At 33.0% G+C, this 25,996-nt stretch overlaps 1 protein-coding gene across 1 annotated transcript in view; it reads left to right on the top strand.

The window, feature by feature from the left end:
- Positions 1-25,996, top strand: part of DNAH8 (dynein axonemal heavy chain 8) — a 145,977-nt gene that overhangs the window by 83,897 nt on the left and 36,084 nt on the right. Inside the window, exons 53-72 of the mRNA XM_026845011.1 lie at positions 182-324; positions 4,159-4,293; positions 6,419-6,541; positions 8,150-8,363; positions 8,872-8,981; positions 9,529-9,692; positions 12,627-12,819; positions 13,247-13,369; positions 15,030-15,160; positions 15,494-15,647; positions 16,098-16,262; positions 16,836-17,062; positions 17,446-17,564; positions 18,200-18,303; positions 20,018-20,194; positions 21,215-21,382; positions 22,575-22,787; positions 24,124-24,261; positions 24,604-24,731; positions 25,783-25,954. Of these exons, the coding sequence (XP_026700812.1) occupies positions 182-324; positions 4,159-4,293; positions 6,419-6,541; positions 8,150-8,363; positions 8,872-8,981; positions 9,529-9,692; positions 12,627-12,819; positions 13,247-13,369; positions 15,030-15,160; positions 15,494-15,647; positions 16,098-16,262; positions 16,836-17,062; positions 17,446-17,564; positions 18,200-18,303; positions 20,018-20,194; positions 21,215-21,382; positions 22,575-22,787; positions 24,124-24,261; positions 24,604-24,731; positions 25,783-25,954 (3,101 nt within the window). The remainder of the gene's footprint in view (positions 1-181; positions 325-4,158; positions 4,294-6,418; positions 6,542-8,149; positions 8,364-8,871; positions 8,982-9,528; positions 9,693-12,626; positions 12,820-13,246; positions 13,370-15,029; positions 15,161-15,493; positions 15,648-16,097; positions 16,263-16,835; positions 17,063-17,445; positions 17,565-18,199; positions 18,304-20,017; positions 20,195-21,214; positions 21,383-22,574; positions 22,788-24,123; positions 24,262-24,603; positions 24,732-25,782; positions 25,955-25,996) is intronic.

A 25,996-nucleotide genomic window follows, 5' to 3' on the forward strand; every position in this document is an offset into this window, starting at 1 on the left:
TCATGACTAAGAATGTTCTTTGATAGATGCATGTTAGCCAGATTTGAAAAAAATTATCCCTTTTTATACTTCATAGTAGTTCACCCACAATGTCTAGGATTAATTTTTTTCTTGGGTACTAACAAAATGTTAAACACGATCAAATATGGTGAGATATTTCCCTCTTTTATTGTCATTTCAGGTGACTGGGAGCACTGGAGTAAAAGAGTTCAGCAATATGTTTATCCAACAGATAATGTCCCAGATTATGCGTCTATTCTGGTTCCAAATGTTGACAATGTCAGAACTCAGTTTTTGATAAACACAATTGCAAAACAAGAGAAAGTAAGTACAGGATTACTTATTTAACTATATGCCTACTATTTGAAATAAATCGAAACCTACTTATAAAGTAACTGGTGGCTGCAATAATCCTTCATATTCTCTGTAGTCATTGCTTGCCAGGTATATAATTATTTACATATTGCTCTGTTTTTATTGTCTTAATATGAATCCTCTGTACTAATTTCTGTGCACAGGCAAAACATTTAAATTATATTTTTTATAATTTTTTTTCATAAAAGTTTAACTCCAACAACCTATAATTTTTCTCAGAGAAAGGCATAAAACATTGTTCTCACTCCTTACACCATATTAATTTTTCTGCTTTGTGCTTTCTTGAATTTGGAAACAAGAATAATAAATTTCACAAAACAGTTCACCAAAAAACCAATAAGGACCAACCTGGTGTCATGGCTGTTGACTCAGGCTATATTAAGCAATAATTATTAAAAAATATATAGGCCTATTTTCAAACAGAGGATGATCTGAAAAATACATAATTTGCTTTATCACAATGCTCTTAATAACCCTAGCAACTTCATATGGAAATCTGTGTCAGCTTGTAAAATATATATAAGTCAATGTACTCCCTTTTTAGTAGCTCGAGCCAGTACTAGAAATACCACAAGTGCAGGAACCATTGCTGGAATCTGTTTTTTCTTTAAGATTCTGAGATTTGGACAGAAAACCTGTTGACTAAGTTTGATGAAACTGTTCCAGAGGCCATAATGTGGCTGTGCCTTTGATGTATCTGCCACAAATTATGAAAACATGCAAAATCTTCTATTTGGAAACAAATAATTAATCTTTCTACATTAATGCCTTGGGAGATGATTATATTTCCAGGTACATTCTTTTGGCCATCATTGCAATAGAAATAGCAAACATTTAGGGCTTCCAGAAAGAACCTCTGAAACCTGATATTTTCCACAATTCAGTGTTTCTGTGGTGTACAGTTTATATCTTCCTCTCTTCATCTGAAAAGTTTCAGAATTCAGTGTGCAATGGGATATGTTGAGCAGAACGTTTGCCTCCATGGAAGCAGTCATCTTGCTATGTTTTCAAGCATTTTTTTATTTGGTAAGGCTTGATTTAATCACGTATTGAACTGTGATAGAGAAATATCTTTTTTTTTTTTTTTTTTTTTTTCTTCTCTCCCCTGGATCAGATCACAGCAGCATGAACTTTCTTTCCAGCTTGTCATGGTTTAACCCCAGCCAGCAACTAAGGACCATGCAGCTGCTCTCTGAGTCCTCCTCCCTCCAAGTGGGATGGGGAGGCAAATTAAAAAAAAAGTAAAACTCATTGGTTGAGATAAGAACAGTCTAATAACTAAAAAAAATATAATAATAACAATAATAAAATAATATACTAATAGTAAAGGAATATAATAGAAAAGAGAGAGAGAAATAAAACCCATGAAAAGACAAATGATGCACAATGCAATTGTTCACCACTCACTGACTGATGCCTGAGCAGCAATTGGCCCCTCCCAGACAACTTCACCCAGTTTATATACTGTGTGATGTTCTATAATAGGGAATATCCCTTTGGCTAGTTCAGATCAGCTGTCCTGGCCACGCCTCCTCCCAGCTATTTGTGCACCTGTTGCTGGCAGAGCATGGGAAACTGAAAAATCCTTAACTGAAGATAAGCGCTACTTAGCAACAACTAAACCATCAGTCTGTTATCAACATTATTCTCACACTGAATCCAAAACCAGCACTGTACCAGCTACTAGGAAGAAAATTATCTCTATCCCAGATGAAACAAGGACACAGCTACAGCTGAATTACATATACTAGATGAAACCAAAGCAGTGTTTTACAGGTGTGACTTGTAGGTTCTGCGAGTTTATTACTATCATCTGTGTTATCATGATCAACTGATCACTTGGATGTCAAAAACAGGGTGAAGAATGAGTGTTCAGTATCATTGTGGCTATCTGTTGGAGAGCATTAATTTAAAGCAGGAGCAAATCAGTCAGGAGTATTTGAACATTTTAGATCTCCTACATTATCAACTTCAGTGCTTACAATCATAAAATCATTCAAACTTCCCTTTGGAAACTGATTGAATTCCTTTCACGGAGTGGATATAATACTGATAATAATACCATCTGTCAAAAGCATAACTAGGGTGAAAATCTGAGCTAGAAAAAAAGTTGGAGGATTATTACATGTCTGAAAAAATACTTGCATCAAAATATCAGCTTGAAACAATAATTTTCTGCACCTTTAATTTGAATAAGTCATCAGAGAGGAGTAAAAATGCTTTGAAAAACAAAAAAAATGTATAGTGAGACATACATTAAGATAGTATTATTTGTAAGAGCCAAAAGTACCTTATTAGAAGCATCAAATGCTGCTGTTGTAAATACTGCTGTGATAAGGAGACAGAACAATTATATTCTTATCAAAAGGGAGTTTGTTTTCAATAATAGTAAGGAGAAAAATTTTGGGAAAAAATCAAAGATTTCCTGACAATTCTGTGAACATGCTTAGCCAAAATCTGCTTTGACATAGCTTGATATAAGTCATCTAAAAGCCCTATGCAACATCAATCACCTTATTGTTAAAAGTATTCTGAAAAAAGTGCACTGGTTTCCTATTCCTCTATGGCTGTTCAGAGAAAGAATCAAGCATGTCCATGACAGGCTGTTGATGAAATTCAGGACAAAAAGCACAGGTCACGTTTGGTTCCAGTTCTGCAAAACATACTGCTTTCAGAGCACACATGGACTTTTTAAGGATCCAGAAGGCCTTTCTTGCCAAATTAGTTTGTCAGCATAATTGGGCTGGGAAAACCTGGGCTACAGACTTAAAATTCTAATTTAGGAGATGAGAAGGTGTGGATAGGAATCAGTATTCCTTAAAGGAAGGATGGTGTTCCTTTGAGGAAAGTTCAAGAACAACTGCCTGCTTTGAAAACAGGTGATTTGCCTGTGTTGCTGTTCTCAGTTCTTTTTGTGAGTGGAACATAAAATATGTATCAGTTTCACTGGTAAATTGCTTCATTTCCTGCCAGTTTCACTGACCTGTCTAACAGGGGATGTCAACAGTACAATGCTCACTGCAAATCAATTTTATGTATCTTCTCATACATTCAATTTCGAGATGAGGATAGGATCAGGTATTTTGGACAATAAATGGAAATATAAGAGGAGCTTCAAAAAGGACTACATTTCCAGAGGTGGAAATCAACAGTCTGATTGTTTCCCACATTTACTAACATTTACTACAAACCATTGCTGGGTCAGTTAAGACTTCCGTACACAGTTCAGTATCTGTTATTGTTATTTGTAATTACTGTTACATCATGTCTCTACAGACCTTTAGTGTATCTCTTTTAGTAATATGCTTGAGAGGGGATATAGCTAAATCTAATCTAAACTGTATTGTGGCTTTAAGGACAGTGCTGGGAAGAAGGAACTATCCTTCTATCGCAAGCATGTGTCACAAAGGATACCTATGGCCAAACCAAAAGCAGAAATTTTATATTTAAATTAGATGGCAAAGACTACTTGTCCAGTACAGGAGACTGCTGCGGTGAAAGTGTTGGAAAGAGGAAGAAGTTAAGCAACTGTAAGAGAACCCTCTAGTACATTCTCACTTCATCCGTTCTCTTTTGACTCTGTAAATAATTTTCTTGGAGAATCTGGGTGCAATAAAACACACATACTGTGTCACTGCACACGGAGACACAGGAAAAACTTACCAAGATAACATGTCATTCAAAAGTAGACATAGAAACTATGCCTTTCTCTAAAACAGGTCTGTTACGTGTATTTAATTTTAAGTTTTGATATTACTTATGCGATTTAAATATCTGTTACAGGCAGTTTTGCTCACAGGAGAACAGGGGACTGCAAAGACTGTCATGATTAAGGCATATGTGAAGAAATATGACCCAGAAGAGTATTTGTCAAAATGTTTAAACTTTTCATCTGCCACAGAACCATTTATGTTTCAGGTAAAAATATAGATTTAAAGCAATTCTTGCACATAATTTCCTTGCTAAGTTTTCAAAGGATACTTAATTCTGATGATAAAAGAAGTGATTTAGAAATAAAGTCTGAAGAATCTTTTTCCTCTAAGTCACTTAAACACCTCAGAAAATTTCATAAAAAATAATTTTTGCAGATCGGAATAAAGTACATGTCACTCAGATAGGGATACATATATTCAGGCTTGCTGCATGCTTTTTTCATTAGGGAATTCTAAGGATCTATTTTTTTCTGAAGATCTTTCCTTTTCATTTTAGATTACTGAAAATTTTTGGTTATACTTCTTCATTTTTTTCCTGATTCTTTAGTTTATAACTATAATTTTTTTTTGTTAAATGATAAAATGATGAAAAATAATGGCTTAAACATCTCTCTTTTTTTTAAATTCCAGACTCAAAGAATGTCCGCTTAACTTTTATGTTGTGCGTAAGATCTCTGGCCACAGTTTATATCAAACTGAGACAGAATAATGGCAGGCATCCTTTCATGCATGCAAGATTAATTGAACAGTTAGTATCTCTGTCTCAGTGTCCTTTGTTTAGCACATTATGGGTCCCTAGAACATTATTGTCTCGAAAACAAAGCCCAGACTTCCACATCTCTGGTACAGACAATCTGTGAAAGGAACTTATAGTGTCTCGTCTGTCTCTGCTGCAATCCTGTAGTACCTTAGAAGATATGCTCTTTCTTCTCAGCTAGCTAGCTGAATACATAGCTCACTCTGCTGATATCCAAGGAGAGATGTAGCAGAAAAACAGTTGAACTGCTTTTAAACACTTGAAAGAGCGACACTCAAATAGTTTTTAAATTTTGAGTCGTCATTCTGAGAATATTTGAAAGATTGGGTGATTTTGAATGTGTTAAATGTGCTACAAAGTTCTTGATTTCATATGTAATAACGTTCTTTCTCTTCATAATTTCTCTTTTTCACCTTAATTGAATATCTCTAAAATGACACATTAATGCTAATAATGTTATTTATGTTTTTATCTTAGAACTTTCAGCTAATTATTTTCTGCTGTGAAAAAATGGGTCAACAACTTTGGACAAAACTTTTATCTGTTTTCTGTTTCAAAAATTCTATTAATATGTCTATCTTTATGACAGCACATGACATTTGTGCTTGTAAAACTAAAAAAATTATTTGTCCAAGGAAAACATCTGCTACCATCTTGTTCTGCCATTTTTTATGTTCTGGGTACCTTTAGAATACTGCATTACTTAGCTTATAAAACATCTTGGAAATCATTGTAAAAGGACTCTATGTTGCCTCTATATGGTCTGCAGTTGTACTGCAAATATAAAACTACTGAATTTAGCTATAGGGGAAATCCAAAGCAGTCATAATTTTCAGACATCACATGACAGACTCTCTGAAAACAGACTCCCATTTGTCTGCATAGCTACCCTTTGGAATGGACGTTCTTAAATGGTTTTCTAAGTCCAGTATTTATTACAATTATTCTGTAGATAATGAAAATACTATTTCTGCTTGCCAGTATTCTAGCTTGCTCATAATTAATATAATTTTGTTTAATCCTTAATTTCTCAAATTATGTGTGCTGTCTTCCCACTATCTCTTACTGAATTGAGAAGCAAGAGGAAAAAAATGTATATGCAACAGAATTCACCATTTGTGATCTTTTGATCTTTCTTTTCTCTTAGCAGTTTCTCTTGCAGCAATCTTGATGTGTTTGAAGACTGGAATACAGTTCACAAGAAGTTGTAATATTTCATGCAGACATAATACATCATACTAAAATTAATGTTATTTTAGTTTGGTGACTTCATGGTAATAATTGGCATCAATGCTGATAATGAAAGAATAATTTCCAAGTTTGAACACTTTAAAAACTTCTCTGATAGCCAGAGGTGGGTTGCAGGACATAGTCTTAAGGCCAGGGAATTGCATGGAGTGTGATGAAGAGAATAATATGGTTCCTTAATGATGAATCAAAGATGAAACTACTAACAAAAAGAGGAAATTGCTGGATAAGTGCTGTAGCAGAAAGCAATAAGTAACATTTTTTAACAATACCTTTTAGATACTGTTGCTTCAGATGTAAAACAAGAACTTTCTTTAATTTTTAGAGGTCGATAGAGAGTTATGTGGACAAACGCATTGGAAGTACTTATGGACCTCCCGGAGGAAAAAAAATGACTGTTTTTATTGATGATATCAATATGCCATTTGTCAATGAATGGGGAGATCAGGTAAACTTTTTTTACAAGCACAATTTATTCTCAAATTGTACTTTTTTTTTTTTTTTAAATATACAAAGGAATCATTGGACTTCCTCAATGTTTTAATTATCTATTAATTACTGGAAATGCTAATTATGGTATACCAATGAAGGAAAAAAAAGGGAACACCTTACATTATCTTCACTGCAAAATGCAAGTGTGGTATTTTGGAAAAAGTAATAAAGGATGTGTCTAAATTCAAGGGCAACACATTGGTTTGCAAACTGAATTAAAGATTTTTGGTGTTTGATGAGCCCATCTACAATTCAGGTGTGTAACATTCATATGCTTCTAAAGACCCCAAATCAGGCAAAAGTGTCTCACAGTTCCTCTCCATAGTACGTCTGGAGTATTTATAGCACAGGATGCTAGGTCTTCTGGAATGTTTATTCTAATATAAAGACCAAGACCATGACTTTTTAAAATTTGATCAGAGTAAATAACAAATGAGAAATAATGGGGCCTCTGTGCACTTTTGCGCACACTGTGCACAGGCTCTCTGTCTGGCTTCTATCAGGCTAAAGTTTAGGTTAAGGCTACTTATAGCATTGAGCTGGTTTGGTAACAGTGTGGATAGTAGGTTGGGTCATGAGTCTGGGCTTGGGCATGTATTTAAGCAACAGTATGGATATAAGTGAGTCTGTGTAGACTGAATAGTTCCTTCTCTTCACTTTCAAAAGCTGTTTTGTCAAAATGGAAGCCAAGCATATGTTTTTAGTGTCTCTGAAGTAGAACCAGGCCTTCTACCTAAATGGCAATATGTATCAGTTCTTTGGTTTATATCATTTGTTCTCACTTGAGAGAATTTATTTTATTTTTTTTTTAATTGAAACTAACATCAAATAACCCATAGCACTGAGTTTCTTGACCGTGGTCTAGAACGTAGATGGTTGTGTTTGAGGAAAACCCCTCAGAGGCCCAGGCAGCGTTCGATAACAGGAAGGATGGAGGAACCTCCACTAGGTCTTCCATTATGGCCCCAAGACACTGCTGAAATATTTTTAATGGGATGATGTTTTGTGATCAGTGCTTTGTTGGGGTATGGGAGCACATAAATCTTGCTGAATATCGTTGGAGCAGTTGCTATGGGTGCAAATTGGTGCCTCCTGATCCATACAGGTTCTGTAGAGTAGAATGTGGAGTGAATGACCTTTTCAGAATAAACAGCTTCCTGTTTCAAAAAAAAGAATTAGTTGTTTTGATTCAAAGAAAGCCCAAGGGAGAACTGAAAAGCATAGTTTGAACATCTGGAGCTGAATGTCCAGCAGCAAAATATGGAACAAAACAAATTTGTTTCTAGTTCATTGCCTTAACTGGTTTAGTTAAAAGGAATACAAACACATTTTGTTGATATTATATGGTAGTAGAGATCTGAAAGAATTTTCCTGCTGTTTAAAATCATGTAAAACAAGATCTCCTTATGACCAAGGATGATAATTTAATCTGAGTTTAGATTAGAGCAAATAATTCTCTCTAGGGATTAGTGGTAGAGTTACAAGAAGAAATTAAACTATCAGGGTATATTTTCTTTTATTCTTGTTTGAACTTCTAATTTTTACAAGTTACATAAACTTACAGATAACAAATGAAATCGTTCGTCAGATGATGGAAATGAAAGGAATGTACAGTTTGGATAAACCTGGAGACTTCACTACAATTGTAGATATACAATTAATAGCAGCAATGATACATCCTGGAGGAGGTCGTAATGATATTCCCCAGCGTTTAAAAAGACAGTTCTGTGTATTCAATTGTACATTGCCATCCAATGCATCCATCGACAAAATTTTTGGTACTTCTTTCTTTTTTTTTTTTTTTTTATGATTGATTTAAAATGTATAAAAGTATGTTCTCTTTCTTACTTTCCTCATGCAAATTCATACTACTTCCAGCAAAACAGCTGAAGCTGTATTACAACAAAAATAGTGCTGTGGAAGATAAATTAACCCATTTGAATGTTTGTCTTTCTAATTTTGGTCAAGCAAAATAATTAATAAGAAAATAATGGCAATTCCTGGAACAATATGAGCACTGCTATTACTATGTAGGTTACCATTCCACCTCTGCACTATCTGAAATGCCCTCTGTTGCTGAAGTTCTCTGTTAACCTTGTCAGTATAGTATAATGTTAAATGCCTGCACTTTGTGCCAGTTGTTTCTACACTGGTTCAGAAAAGCCATGGACAAGAGAGAAAAAATTCTTTCATCTGTAAGTTAAAGGCAAATTAATGTTTTAAATAATTGCTTATATGTCTTGCCCACAACCTACCTTATTATATCCTCCAATTTTATATTTTCAGGTATTATTGGCTGTGGATACTTTCATTCTTGTAGAAAATTCAACCCTGAAGTTTGTGATATGGTGAAAAAATTGGTCCCAACAGGCAGAATATTGTGGCAGTGGACAAAGGTATAAATTACAGGGAAAGTTTTATCACAATCAGTCTGAACAGAGTGCCTATTAGTGTAATTTAGGCACGTATTCCTTAAGAACATATCTATAACAAGAAAATAACAGGAGAAAGATGGGCTAAAAAAGTTTTGGAGATACAATCTGGTAACTATCAAATTTCAATATACAAGAAATACAAGATTAATGAAAATATCAGTCCATCAATTCCTATAGTTTTATTCATGCTACCCAAAGCTTTAATCACTAGAGCTAAGGAACAGGGAGTGAAATTCTTTATAAATTATAGTTTTTGATTTATAGAATGAAGTGCAATGTATGAAATAATTATTATAAGAGCTGGGGTTTTACATTTAGTAATCCTTCTCCCAAACAATTGAGATTTTTTTGATGATTTCTTAGAGTTTTTCCACAGTATTTTGTGTGAAAATTAGTAGTTTTGTTATTTTTATATTTTATATGTGTTAATTATACATTTATAATTTATATTATTCTTGTTTCTGTCTAAATATTACTGATTTTAAATATTAAAAATACTTTTCTTTAGACAAAGATGCTGCCTACTCCATCTAAATTCCACTATATCTTCAACCTTCGAGACCTTTCTAGAATTTGGCAAGGAATGTTAACTATAAAGGCAGCAGAATGTACCAGCAGCACTGTCCTTCTAAGGCTTTTTAAACATGAATGTACCAGAGTAATTGCTGACAGGTATAATAACTACATCATTTTATATTTAGTAGGTTTAGCCATTTACTTCATTTATGCTCATACATGTGTAAAACTTCTTACTGGGATAAACCTTATTAGGCCAATATGAAAAAAAACCCCTCATATTTTACATGCAGTCTGCATTGGGGTATTATCCCAACAAATGTCATGCTATGTACTGATAGATTAGCCCAATAATGGGATGGGCAACTTCAAAATATATGTGTATTCTATGTTCTACAATTTTTTGCACTTATCTTTGGTTACACTGAGCCAGTTCCTCTGTAAATAAAGAGCATTGTACAGTGTCCTAAATTTATACAGAGAATAATTTAAAATTGCTTTGATCTCCTCACAGGAAAGTGTTGTATGCTTATGATTAAAAAATAACCCATCTCTAAATCTCCTTTAAAATAGTCATAAAACTGTATACAGTTATGAGCTCTGTCATAAGGTCCAGTAATATTTTTGTGTTTACAGTCTTTAAAATTCTTGTGAAATTCTAGATGTAATACTGTAGCTGCCAGTAAAAAAACGACATTTACACACCACTATTCTGGATTTTCACAAACATAATTATTTCTTATTCTGATTCCCAAGGAAGGGCTTTCATATTTTTTTTTTTATAAAATTAATGCTTTATAATTAAAGCATTAAAGTTAAATGTTGACTCTTAAAAATATGTATGTGTATTTTATTTCACTGAATTAACTTTATAAAGCTATCATAAAGTGAAAGGAATGAAAAACATTTTGCCATGGACACAAGAAGGCATGTAATATTACTTTTGCTTTTAATTAGACCTAAAGGCCTTGAAATGGCAAGTGCTATGACCAGAATTTTTTCAATATTCAACATAGTTGCAGAAGTCTAAAATGAAATTTATCTGTTTTAAGATACTAACTACATAAGCGCAGTCTGGTGCCAATGATTTGGCATGGTAGAATGCAAGACGTATATGTAACGATTGCATTGTATTCAAGTACAGTCAGGCTCAATCGCTCTTCTAGTAACCTGGTCAACATAATATAAAAAGCAAAGCTAGAAAAGATTCATAAGGAGTTTCATCTCCCTTTTCAAAAGATGAGGAACAAAGTGAAATCCTCCTAAGTATACATTGGTATGTGGACTTTAGCAAGTGCTCAGTTGAAACAGAAACAAAGCAAGGTATGTAGAATTTGGAGATGAATTACACATTTCCAAAACTGGTGGAAACAACTGCCTCCTGTTTCAGGTAAATGTTCAAAACAGTTAAAATAAAACATATGCAATTGTCAAACACTTTTGTTTACCATGTCTATCTGTATCTTCTAGAATCACTCATTTTCTTCCATGAGAGCTCTGAAACAGCTGGCAGATGTTTCTCATTTTCTCAGGAAGATGCATTAACGAACTTGAGTTAATAGCCAAGGAAGTAAAGATTGCTATTATGACCATTTTCACTATCCTAGAGAAACTCTAATTTGAAAATCCAGCTCACTTTCCCCTCTCTCCTTAGATAAATATGATGAGTTCAGAAAATATTTGCAGGAAATCTAAAAGGAAATCTTATCCATCAGTTGTCAAGAATATAAAAATCAAAGCCAGAATTTTCTGCTGACTTTAATAATTACTTCTCTACAATCTGATAAATCCTACTGAGTGTAATTCCACTACAAAGTTGAACAGTGCTGATATTTCTAAATGCCTGAACTACCATATATTATACAAATTTACCGATTACTTGAAAGTGATGTATATGCATTTATATGTGCAATAGAGAGCTGTTGTTATAAAAAGGGGAAAAACCTTTGATTTGAATTTGAAGTTAGGATCATACCCACTGATGCAAAACTATCATACAACTTTGAGTGTATTATTTTCTTCTTTAAATTTAGGAGCAATATCACTGACATTTACTGAAATGTTCTCATAATTTTTAATTTGTTACGGGGAATCTAAAAATACATGGAAGATATGTATTTGTACAAATACGTTATATATTAGAGAGAGAGAGAATGTAGCATTGCAGTCTCTTCCATGCTGCTTCTATATTCCATAATGGTTAGCATTATAATGTCATCACTAAGAACTCTAACAATAAAGAAGTATATAATGTATATCTAGGCTGTTTCCATACCAGAGTTCTTCAGTACTCTTCCTCTTATTTGAAAGCTCAGAGCACTGTGTACAGCTTCTTCATGTTTGTTCTATTTTCTTCTCAGTTGTATCACTGAAAAGGAGAAGTAAAGATGATTTTCTTTTCCTGTAGTTTAACATTCACAGTTGGCATTCCCTTTTTCTGGGGTCGAGGTGGTTCTTGCCTTTTATGTTTATGAGTTACTACTATCATTCTTGATTGCTTTTCAGATAATTATAGCCACAGATAATCAGAGCAGTCAAAGATCTTGATCTGTATTAAAACCATCTTAAACCTATCAAGGGAAGCAGATAGAGTTGTTTAAACAATAAAATGTAGTCACTAGTATTTGTGTTTGCAGACTGCTTTAATTCAATCTACATTACTCCTCCCGCCCTGTATATCCCCCTCTGTTAATTATGGATTTCAGTGTAGAAGGGATTGAGAATTAAAGCAGGTTGTAGTGACATATACTGGCTTCCTGTCATTATTCCTTATCTCATTGCAGTTTCATAAGCAGCACTATTATATAATAACATAAATTGTGCTATTCTGCTGCAGGTTGAAAGACGATAAGGGTCACTTAGAAATGGTTATTTGGGAAATCATTCAACCTTTTTAATCTGAGAAGTTAAATGGTCTGTCATTGCCTAGTTCTAGGTGGAACTTGGAAAGTCAAGTTGGTTTTGTGTTTTACGTGATTGACTATTATGCTTTAGAGTATGGAAGCATTTGATTTCTGTGAACATTGCCTAATCCATTTATTTTAAAATATTATATTTTTTTTACAAATTGTACTAATCCATGATTTTTAGATTTATTACTCCTGAAGATACAGCCTGGTTTGATAAAACTATTACTAAAGCTATTGAGGAACATGTGGATACAGATTTAACAGAAGGTCTCCAAGCTGAACCATATTTTGTAGACTTTTTACGGGAGGTGCCTGAACCAACTGGTGATGAACCAGAAGATTTTGTGTTTGAAGCACCAAAAATTTATGAGGAGGTATTTCATTTTACACCTAAAATACTAGGCACTGTATTTTTCCTTTAATTATTAAGTATGGTTATATTGCTGAATTCATATCATACAGAAGTTTTGCTGAATACCTACCACATTTTTGTGATGGTATATCTAGATTTCTCTGGTTAGTACACAATAAATAATTTTAGTGTTGTTAAGTTACTAATGTCATATAAATGTAGTTTCTTTGTTCCTATTTACTTGCTCCTTTTTTTCCCACTATTAGCAGAAAGTTTCTGCTTAAACACTACAATCACTGTAGTGAATTAACAAAAGAATCTCATTACACGTGGCCAATATATGAACTCAAGTTTGTGTTAAAATGTCAGCACAGTTTTATATTCTGAAGGGCCATGCTAGTATTGTTTCTGATGGGTTGGTGTTGGGTTGTTTGTTTGTCTTTTTTCAGATTCCAAGCTTTGAATTTCTTTGTGAAAAATTGCAAATGTATCAGACACAATACAATGAACGTATTAGAGGATCATTTCTTGATCTGGTGTTTTTTAAGGATGCAGTGACACATCTTATTAAGGTTTGGGATTTGTTACTTATTTATTAGTTTCACTATTGCAACAGTGTTCCTGATTTGGGCAAGCTATGCTTAGAGGGCATATTCTGAAAAGCTACACTTACCCCCAAACTTGCTTGCCATCTTTGCCTAGTAATTTTCATGAACTAGGAAAGAGCTACAGTCATTTTACCTGTTTGCAAGTTTGTAATAAACACCTTATTTTATACATTGTTTAAGCTTCTGTGTATTCAGATGTATGAAGATTTACCTCAGTATGAAAGGTGAGGTCATAAAGAGGCACATTTATATTTTGTATATAGAATGATTTTTAATGACAAGGAATTCACAGGACACTTCAAAGGTATCTGTACCTGACAAGTGACCAAAACAACATGAGGTAGAAGCTGATTGGAAGAGAGACATGAAAAAAAATATAAATCAGGACTGCAGTAGGATCAGTGTGTAGGGTAAAGTCTCAGTTTACAACCAGTTGAAGCCCTATTCAGAAAGGAAGATATAAGGAGAGAATTTATCTGAAGTCAGAATCCGATTCATGGGGGAAGAGAAAGGCTAAACACAAGATTTGTTTGAAGCCGTGCCTCAGGTATAAGAAATTGTGTTAATCAGCTCAGGAATTACTTTAAATTGATGCTCTGTTTACTGAAAGACACAGTGAAACCAAAACAGGAGATGGTTGGTTCTTCTGTAGTTGGTCTCAAGTGAAGTAAATTATTTTGTTTGCTTTGTGTTTAAACAGAAGATAATAATTTTATTTTAAAATATAGTTCATGTGATCCTAGCTGAATTTCCAAAGACTTTGAAAGCCTCTGAAACTCCATGTCCATTGTCAAATTTTGACCAGAATATCTGGGATATCTAGTTAGGTAGTAGAAAAGACCCCTGCTGTCATTATGATGACAGTAAATTTAGTCACCCTTATAACTATATTAAAATAGAAGTGGAAGTGTGAAATTATCTGGATAGGCTCAGGGAAAACTGTCCATAAAACCAAAATTTCTTTGAAGGAAAAAGTAGAATTCAAAGCCTTGATGTAAATACATAATTTCCACAAGGGCCAAAGCAAACTGTAGCATCTTAAAAGTAATAATGCACTAACATATAATAAAACCAAGGAAGATGTGATGTATATACAGGAGCTTTGTAAAAAAGCAATAACATAGTAAATTTGCAATCCAGCTTTTGTATCTGGGAGAATTGTTAAGACGACTATCTCAAAGGAAATGTGGAAGGTAGATAAAACAGAAGATAACTAAATGTTATTTTAAATGTGTCCAAGTCTTTCAGACTCTTAAAATTAGGAATGTAGTACGTTTATTATTCTAGCGAATGTTTATATAAGTATTTTTAAGCACATTCAGGATAATACTGTCAACATAAAATAGAGCTCAAAATGTCTCCCTTTATATATTTAATTCCTATATGTAACTGGTTATAACCATCTTAACTTCTTACATGCAACTTTTTCATTAGCTGCACAAAATTCCTAAAGAACATACAAGTGTTCTTTTGAGAGGAAAAATGTTCTGCCAGTATCCTTTTAATAATCTTTACCTTGTACTCCAGTAAATAAAGTGGGGAGTATAACAGATTTCAAGTTTTTCTACCTAATGTTTTAAGTTAAATTTATTAATGTGCTTTTCTTTCATTTTTTCCAATATAGATTTCCCGGATAATTCGGACAGAATATGGAAATGCTTTACTTGTTGGAGTTGGTGGTTCTGGAAAACAAAGTCTTTCAAGATTGGCCTCATTTATTGCTGGCTATAAAATATTTCAGATCACTTTAACTAGGTAAGAAATTAAAGAAATATCTAAATCCAATTTACACTATTGCTTTTCCTTTACATAGTCATAACCTTATATTTTTAAAAGCCTTTTTTATTTATTTAATTTTGTCACCATTTAAAAATGTGGGGAAAAAAAAATCTTATCTGGTTTGTATATAAGATTGAATTGTTTGATCTGAAAAAGCTGGACCATGTGTTAGCTATCCTTGAGCCAAAATATGTATTTTTACAAAGGATGTTTGTACTATGCACTATCATTTATAAAACACTTTAATCTGAAAATAGTGGTATTCTGAGTTGTTTTGAAGTAACAGGTAATGTTTCTTATTCTTCCTAGATCCTATAATGTAACCAATCTGTCAGATGATTTAAAATTGTTGTATAGAACAGCTGGATCAGAAGGGCAAGGCATCACTTTTATTTTCACTGATAATGAAATAAAAGAGGAGTCATTTTTGGAATATATAAATACTCTGCTGTCTTCAGGGGAGGTAGGAGTTTTAACATGATGTGCCATGTACTTTAGAAGCAGGCAAATGCAGAATTTGTACCCACTAGTTTGTTTATTTTGTAATAAATTGTAGAATCAATAATTATTAACTTTAAAATATCACAACTTTTAAAATAAGGAGTGCTCTTGGTATGGAGTTGCTTTATCTCTATTTCAGTGTAGGTCAGGAAAAGATAAGGAGCTGTGGTGGGTATTTCAGTAGCCTTTATCAAATGAGAACTCACTGGCCAGTCAAGATCTGTACTCTTCCTGAATTAGACTTGCTAATTTTTAATAGAATTACATAAATCAAAATCAGGGACAAATTTGGCGTTTAGTCTATCTAAACTGTATATATTCAGAGAGAGAGAGACAGATGTAAACAGCCAAATATTTATAATAATTACATCCATGGAATTTATTTTCTTATTAATTTTCATTTTATAAAAAGATTTCTAATTTATTTGCTCGTGATGAACTGGATGAAATCACCCAAGCACTAATACCTGTGATGAAAAAAGAGATTCCTCGGTGTTCTCCTACCTTTGATAATCTTTATGAATTCTTTTTAACTCGGGCAAAGAAGAACTTGCATGTTGTCCTCTGCTTTTCTCCAGTAAGTTTTTTCTTCATATCTGTCTTTGTTACTTTCAATAGCAAACTATCCTATAAGATGTGTCAGGATTATTCAAGCTTTATGTTTTTAATGGTGTTTAAAGATGCATAAAAAGATTACTCAAGTCTGGTTATAATTTCTGAGATAATAAAAGTAATAGTACAGTTGGCAAAACTTAGAAGAAAAATACTTTAAAATTAAATCATTCCTTACATGTTAAAGTAATTTTTTTTTTTTTTTCCTTCTGGCATATGCTTTCCTAACACAAATCAATGTGTGAATCTTTGTGAAATTCTTGCTTGTTACTTGAAACCAATAATTTAATGGAAATTAAAATGTTAATTGAAGTTTTAAAATATTAAGAAACATTTGTATCTGTCATTAATTTTTTTTCTTCAAATTTTGTAAAATATTGAATGCTGGAAATTTAGCAAAATACAGGAAAAAACTGCAGGGTTTTCTAAGCAGAATATTAGCAAGAAAAAAAGTCTATTTAGTTGTTTATATGAATTCAACATTTTGATTGACCTAATTAAGTATCATCTCGTAAATTAACAGTGTTACTCTTTTTAGGTTGGTGAGAAGTTCCGTTCACGTTCTTTGAAGTTTCCTGGTCTTATATCAGGGTGCACCATGGATTGGTTCAGTCGATGGCCCAAGGAAGCTCTTGTAGCTGTAGCCAGTTATTTTCTTTCAGAATTTAATATGGTCTGCTCTGCATCAGTTAAAACACAAATAGTGGAAACCATGGGCCTCTTTCATGATATAGTTTCAGAAAGCTGTGAGAATTATTTCCAAAGGTAATGTTTTATACAAATGCAATAATTAATCCCAGAAGTTGCTACTGTTAATGTTTTTTGAACTTGTGTTATGTGAATCAATAAGTGTCTTTTAAGGCTAATACAAAAATAAATCTGCTATATTAATACATGCAAAGGCCATGAAAAGTAATTATTATATTTCAAATTTATTATCTTCATTCCAACTATTCAACAATCTTTAACATTGCTTTTGTGAACAAAACCAATGTAATTGGAAATAAGGGTTTGCATTATGGAGAAATTTGATTTTGTCTGAATTAAAGGCTTGATTTACATAATCTTCTTTTCATTGAAAGTAATCAAATGGCTGCACATATCAAAAATGTGTAGTAAGTTGATGTTACCAATATGCTATATTTTAGGTATCGAAGAAGAACTTATGTAACACCTAAATCCTATCTCTCTTTCATCAATGGCTACAAAGAGGTTTATACTGAAAAGTTAGAGAGTATTAATGAACAAGCTCAACGTATGCAAATTGGTAAGCAGTATAGGGATAAATATATATTTCCATGTATGGTCTCAAATTATTTATGTTTTTAATATTAGACTTTCTAATCAGTGATCACTTAAAATCAGTTCTGCTGGGTCCATAGTCCAAAACTGGTAGCATATGATTTTCTGATTGTCCTGTGACTTTATGACACAAAATATCCTTGACATACCCCCCCTTCTTTTTTTTTTTTCAGTCTATATAATGAGCATAAGGATATATTTTAAAAACTAAACTATAAAACTATAACTATAAAAAAACCCCTATAAAAACTATAAAACTAAAAAAACTATATAAAAAAGTAACTATAAAACTAAAAAAACTATATAAAAAACTATAACTAAAAACTAAACTATAACTTTATAAACTAAACTATAAAAACTAAAACTAAGTATTATGGATTTCTTTTTTGAAGACTCAAGCTTGCTTGTAATTATTTTGCATCTTGCAAAATTATTTATATCCATGAAAAGTGAATAGTAGGCACAGTCATGATAGTATGAATGTTTACACCCACTGTTTCTCCTTTACACAAGGCATTTGGGATCTAGAGCTAGAGTGTATTATCTAACTAGGAAAAAATATAGTTTTCATTTTTCTGAATTTTATCTTTTACTTAATAGGTCTGTCTAAGCTGATGGAGGCCAGTGAATCTGTTGCTAAACTCTCTCAGGAGTTGGCCGTTAAGGAGAAGGAACTGGCTTTGGCATCTATTAAGGCAGATAACGTAAGTACTTGAATATTGAATAGCAGAAGGAGTGGGTAGCACAGGATATATAGTGTGGTGAAGTTCTAGTGCAGAATTTTCTCATCATTTGTACAAGCCAAGAAATGTGCATCATGGTCTAAAATAAGGTTTCATTCCTCTCTCTGGAGTATGTTGATTCAGCATTTTCTTCTGAGGGTGAGGCACATTAAAATGGCAACAGAGGTTGAGTGCCTTCCATGTTCTTCTCCCATTTCTTACCCACTCCTACCTAAAAGCATCAGGATTCATTTTTTGTTCTTTGTGTGTGTGTGTGTGTGCTTGATTGATATTTATTAAATTTGGGGTTATATGTGCACTTATTTGCAAATAAGAAGTTAACAGGTGATAACAGGACTTTACTATTTCAAAAAGTTTATCGCAGTTCAGTTTCATATTTTGTCTTTTACATTAACAAGGTGTTCATTTGTTCATGAGAGTGGTGGTGTGGTAGAAATCTAGTTTCCAGAATGACTCTCTGGAAAGGTATGTTAAGGAATATATTAATACAAGCATTCCATTCTCTGAAAGATACCATAATGCTATGATGGTGCATATTTAATATGCACTGGAGAGCAGAGTTTTGGCCAGTGATGACTAAGGTACTGCCTGCATTCTTCAAGGCCCTAAATTTCATAAGAGAGAAAATTATGACAGAAAGGGATGAAATTGCATTTCTCACATTTCAGGAGTATGACAGATATGCTGGTGGAGTTCACTTTGTTTAATCTTTATATTTGATATACATTTTGAAATAGCTCTCTGTCAATCATTCACATAGCCTCTTAGTTGTCAACTTTTTCAATAAAGTGCTACTTATTAGTCATCAGAAGGAGAAGGTGTATGGACAAATAATAAAAGAACAGGCATTTATATAAAGTACATGTAATATTGTTCATATTCTATATATAGATATCTTTCTTTCCCGTAGTACTGAGCTCTGTAGAAATCGGAATTGGATTTCACAAAAAAACCTTGAGGGATTTGGGTATTCTATGTAATTTTTTTTTCTCATGGGTATTTGGGAGCATTATTTATGTTCTTGTAAATGCACACAGAGTGTGCAAGCCTTGACCGTATAACTGATACTGGTCAAAAAACACTCTGATACCAACTGTATGTCACACATGCACAAGAGGGTTAAAAATATGTGTACTGAAGAACCAGACACAAATGGATAACTTGATTCTGTGAATTCACATGGGGCTATTCTTTGAAAAGAACAATTAAAAGTGAGTCTTTTCATACTGAAGGGGTAAAAGAGAGGCTGACCATTGGTGCAGATAATTTGCCATCTTCCGTTAGTTTTATTAGCTATACTATTTTTATAGTGCAGAATTATAGTGAAAAAGCAAATACTTATTGTATTGAAAAAGTATAGGTTCAAATAGGGTAAAAAAATCCATCACAGAGTAAAAAAGTGGCTTTAAAAGCCACTGGAAGGTCTTCTATCCATTATAAAAAGAATTAATTTTTTACTGTCTGACTCCTGCTGACTCGTGATATTTCTTTTCAAGGATTCTGTAAATTGTATTAAATTTTATTCTATAGTTATATAATGCCATATAGAATTAGGGTTAGCTTTATATTTTTCTGTGTAATAGCCTTTACGTATCTGTTTTCTCTTGTGTCTGATAACTTACTCACTTGATCCACCATTTTTATTTACACATTTTATGTTTATTATCAATTCCAGGTACTAGCAGAAGTCACAGAAAGTGCTGAAGCTGCAGCTATAGTTAAAAATGAAGTCCAAGATGTGAAAGATAAAGCACAAAAAATTGTAGATGAAATTGATTTAGAAAAAGTGAAAGCAGAGTGTAAACTGGAGGCAGCTAAACCAGCATTAGAAGAAGCAGAAGCTGCACTGAATGTGAATAAAATTCTTACAATTTGATTAGATTAGCACTATTTGAGTCACCCATGAAAGAAAGGCTAGAGCCACCAGTGTGCAGTTGTCACTTGGTTTTGACTGCTGTCACCAGCCCTTCACAGTTACTGGTGAAGACTCTGATGAATATTTATGGAGGTCACATTCTGCCTGAAACATATAGAGATTATTTTATGAAGGTGTAAATCTTTCCAAAGGCCACATGCCTTTACAATATCTGTTATTCTGAATTTCGAGAGATTATTTCCTGTGCTTCTTCGTACTTAACTAGTTGTATCTTTCTTTTAAGACAAATAAAAGGCTGTCTCTCCTTTCACCAAAAAAACTTTCAATTTGAAGAGAAACAGGAAACAAAGGTGATTGAGGGCAACCAGAATCAGGGTTAAGAAATTTGGAGATATTGCTGTATTGCATAATTTCATTATGCTGCTCTAAACAATTAAAAAGTAAAGAAGTCTGGAATCAGAAGTCAGTGCTGTATTACATTTTTAAGGACTTCTGTTCCAGTTACCAGAGTTTATGTGACAAAAAATAATGAGTGGAAAAAGACAGAAAAGGAGTATTGTTTGTTCTTACTAGACAGGTAGTGGCATGCATGTATTAATTATGCAAATCAATATGTTAGTTTTGAAGTTTGCAATCAAAAATACTACTTTACCAGGGAAACTGCTTTTAAGTCCTATGCAATTTTACAATATACTTTGCTTCCTTCAGTCAGACTAAGTTGTTAATGCTGCTGGTCCATGTATTTAAATTTTATTTTTAAGTGATGTCTTTAGCATTGGGAAAATATTCTTGGCTAATATATATTCATTAAAATTATTTGTTTCATGAAACTATGAAATATATTAAAGTAAGCCCAGTTACACACTTTTTTGTATGTACTTGTACAAACTTGTCTCAGAGAAATGTAGGACAAGCAAACATTAAAATCAATATATTGAATGGGAAAATAGAATAATAGTATTGATGCAGGATTCTGTTACATTTTTCTTCAAATAGACCATCAAACCAGTGGATATTGCTACTGTCAGAAAACTTGCAAAACCTCCTCACCTAGTTATGAGGATTATGGACTGTTGTCTGCTACTATTCCAAAAGCAAGTAGATCCAGTTACTATGGATCCAGAAAAGCCTTGCTGCAAGCCATCATGGGGAGAATCACTAAAAGTAAGTAGAGTTTTCAGTGTTTCTTCAACAACAGAAATGGCAGCTTGCATATCAGAGCATTATGATGCTGTTTACTCAAACCAGGACAGAATTTTGTAAAAGACAAACGTATGGTTTTAAGATAAGTATAGTATATAAATTGTTTATTTGGTAGCAAGTAGTAGGTGAATTGCTTACTTTTGGACTAGGAGCTTTAGATCTTCATTGTCCTGTTCCCAGCATATGACTTGATGGCAAATAAATAAATCATACCAATCATGTTAACTATACATGAGATAAGGGAATTCTGGAAAGCCCCTCTTTCTCTTTGGGAACTTGTAGGTTCACATTTAAACAGTCTTTTCTGATCCTTCCAGGCTTCTTGATTATTTGAAAGATTATTTGATTTGCTAAGAGATAGTAGCTTTTCCCATTCTGCATTTCAGTATTCCTGGCCCATATTGCTTGGTCAGACAGCCATTTCTTCCTTCTGGACTTTGATCTTCTCTCAGTATACTATCTTATTTCCATGCCTTCTCCTGCCATTCTTTAAATTCTGTTCTTCTTCTATTAGTGTTTTAATTTGCCATTATTATTGCCTTGGGTTTTCTTTTTTTGTCATGCAAATGAAGAAAAAATACATATTTTGGATATGGATAGAGCTCTTGCTTTTATAGAACTTTTCCAGGAATTAAGAAATCATTAAAACCTTTTCTTTTCCACTGACATAATGGAATGGGATAAGCAGTTGTTCCATGAGTTGTCTTTAATATGTTAAAAATTTGTTAGAAAAAAGATAAATCCAGTTACTTCCTTTTCCAGAAGAATTTAGATCAGATTTCACAAACACATAACAAGGTTTTTTGCATTCTTTAGTTAAGTTACAAATGTATCTCTGAGGCTTTATTTTGGGTTTGTTTGTTTGTTTGTTTGTTTGTTTTTTAAATGCTGCTTCTTAAATGGCAACACAGGAATATGGAAATGAAAAGTACATCAACAACTTTCAAGCCTAGTTACTGGAGTGTAACTGCTTAAAACTTTAAAATAATTGAAGACATGTGAGAGGAGTTACAATTGAATAGCACACTTACTAACTATATGAATTACCGCTTTTTACAGAATTTTAGGAACATTTTTTTAGCATATTATGAAGAAGCTTTTGAGTGTAAAATGTGTAAATAGCTTATAAATATCCTGTATGGGTTTTTTTCAGCTTATGAGTGGCCCATTCTTGCAGAGTCTACAGCAGTTTCCTAAGGATTCAATCAATGAAGAGACAGTAGAATTACTCCAGCCTTACTTTAACATGGAAGACTATACAATGAATCATGGTAAAAAGGTGTGTGGTAATGTGGCAGGGCTCCTGTCTTGGACACAAGCCATGGCAATATTTTATGGTGTTAACAGAGAAGTCTTACCTCTTAAGGTAATACATCATCTCTTACTTTGTGTTTGCTTTCGATGTAGCTTGATTTCATTTACTTTAATAGTAGTAGAATTAAAAACAATATATTTAGATAAATTTATTCAGACATAATTGCCTGTAGACTTCAGTGACTAAGGATAAGAGCAGAAAACCCCCATAAAAAAAAAAAAAAAAAAAAAAAAAAAAAAGCCTAGATTAAATTTATGTGCTCTGATTTACTGTGGAAGGTGTTTTCAGTCATTGATTTTGTTATAATTACTTCATAATTGTTTTCAAAAAGTTGTACCAGGATCTCCATTCTTTCTCTAAAAACTCCTGCAAACTGAGGTTCATAGCTATTTTACCTTCTTTGCTTTCATATGATAACTTAGAGAGAGTGGAGGACTGATATCTTGCCCAAATATTGGCCTTCTTAAGAGATTCAAAGTTCACATCAATAAAGGAGTTATGTTGCAGTAGTGGAAACCAGACTGAGTAAAACGTTTTCAAGAGTAATTTTTACTTTAGTGTGAGTGCTCTTCTTGATATTTGTGAACATCTGAATAAAAAATTTTATCAGACGTAAAGACCATATAGCAGTGATTGTTGCTTTTTGGATTCTAAAACAAGCATTTAATCCCTACATGTAGCACAACCTAAAAAAAAAAAAAAAAAAAAGAGGAAGGGGAACACATCTGTATATTCCAAATATACAGTGATATATAGTGATTCCAAATCTTTTCCACAATTTTTGTCACTGGTAGAAGTGTTATTTACAAAAACAACAGTAATGCAGGTGGATGATTAAAAAAATTATTTAATGAATTTCCTGTGTTCAACATAAATATCAGTTTAGGAGCAACGGGAAGATTAACTTTTTTAGGACCATGGTTTTGAAGTGGGTAAAAGCTATATTGTTAGGTGATACAGGACCAGTCTCCTGTTGTTGTTATTGTTGATTGCTACAGTATGTACAAATAAGAAAAAAATAATGAAGCATATAATTAAGCAAGAAGACTGAGTGATTGCTCCTCTAGACTAATTAATATGTACAGATCAGAAACCTTACTTCCTTAACCAGCTTCTTTAAATGGATTTAAAAAAAAAAAAAAATAAAGTTGACAACATATAGTAGGAACCTTGAGTACTACAATGTTATTTAACAAAAAAATCATGTCTGCATATATGACATAGTTTTCAGGTTAAATATTTTAAATATTTATATAAATATTAATATAAAAGGGGTTTTTTTTTGTATTATTGTCTTATGATTACCAGCTAGGCAGGCTTAAAATAATTCATCAAAGTATATTGAAATCTTGTGTGATTATAGTTTTAATGTTTCTTCTCTTTACAGGCTAACTTGGCAAAACAGGAAGGCCGCTTAAAAATAGCTAATGCAGAATTAGCAAAGGCTCAGGAGGCATTGGATGAAAAGCAAGCTGAACTGGATAAAGTGCAGGCAAAGTTTGATGCAGCAGTGAAGGAGAAAATGGTGAGATAAAAGTATTTTATGTATTATGAAAAATGCTTGCATAAAATACTGTTATCTAATTAGGTATTGATGCAAATACGCATATAGGGCCTGCGACACTGAATGACATAGATGAGGTTCAGGTATAAAAATAACAGATTTTAATCTTATGCTCTCTCATATTTCCTTCTTTCTGTGAAAAGGAACATGTTAGACAATAGATGCACTTAATGTTCTCAAGAATGAGTTTTAAATAAGTAAAATAGTAATAATAAATGTAAGAGGATGAAAAAATATATAAAATAACTCTGGATTTTTGCATTCTATTATTAAATTTTGTAGGACATTTTTTTTTAATTTTAGGATTTACTTAATGATGCAGAAACATGCAGAAGAAAGATGCAAGCAGCCTCTGTGCTTATAGATGGACTGAGTGGAGAGAAAGTTAGGTGGACTCAGCAAAGTAAAGAATTTAAGTCTCAGATTAACAGGTATCAAATTTACCAGAGGGGAAAAAAAAAAAAAAAAAGAGTATATGTAAAATCTGAACAACTAGTAATAAATTTATTAGCTTTAATAGGTGTACTTCATTTTCCTCCTGGAAATCTTAATATAGTTGCACAATTAAGTGAACTATGTTGAAATATGAATTTTCCTCACATAAGTGAATATTTTAGTGTGAGTGCTTGTATTTCAGTCCAGAACAATACCCCCAGTTTTGGAATTTATTTCCAAAGGGATTATTTCTAGTGTAGTTATGTGCCTGTATTACAGCTGCCTTTCTGCCACCCTAACACCGCACCTCATTCCAATGTTACTGGGGAAGTGAAACCATCAGATCAAAGGCTGACTGAGAAGGAAAAAGGAAGGGTTCCTAGCCTAATACTGAGTAAAAGAAGCATCCCTTTTGATTTTAGTTATGGAATATCTGAATTGAAGTCCTAGAGACCAGACAGTAACCCTTGTCTTATAATCTGTGTGTTGAAACACATGGGACAGGAGGCCTTATTCTGAGAAACATGGAAACTTGAGAGTCCCCATTGTGTAGCCTTCCAAATGACAAAACATTGAGCAGCCTAGGAGCCAGAAAGAGGAAACCTGTCAAAATGGTTACTAAAGGTAAAGAGCTTGAAAGTTTAGGTTCAGCTTCTGTGGAATGTTTATTTCCATAAACTTCCTGTGGGGAAATTGGGCATTTCTTGTGAGGCCTGCTCATTCCCAGAGAATTAAGTTTGTGTCTTTTGATAAATGTTGTATTGCAGATATATTTTAAAGAAATAAAGCATTTTCTTGCTTCAATTATAAAAGAAGGAATAGTTGTCATCAGGACTTTATTACTTTGTAGGGGTAAAGATAGTGTTTTCTTACAATACTGCTCATAAGTTTTGCCACAAAAATATTTTAGAAGCACAAGAAGCTATTTGTTGCTCTCAGAGAGCAACAGTTGTCTCTTTACATTGTCCTCAGAACAGCTTGTTGTCTAAATCAACAGAAATTGAAATTGTACATCACCTTTAAATTATGATTTTGTCCTATTTCTAGGCTTGTGGGAGATGTACTGCTCTGCACAGGTTTTCTTTCATACTGTGGACCTTTTAATCAAAACTTCAGGAAGCTTCTGCTTAAAGATTTATGGGAAGCAGAAATGAGAGCCCATAAAATTCCCTTTTCTGAAAATTTGAACCTGATTTCTATGTTGGTAGATCCGCCAACAGTAAGTTCTTGGGGTTTGGTGGGTTTCACTGTAATTTCAATT

This window comes from Athene cunicularia, assembly GCF_003259725.1.
Source record: "Athene cunicularia isolate RWA chromosome 3 unlocalized genomic scaffold, athCun1 chr3_part1, whole genome shotgun sequence".
Taxonomy (NCBI): Eukaryota; Metazoa; Chordata; class Aves; order Strigiformes; family Strigidae; genus Athene; species Athene cunicularia.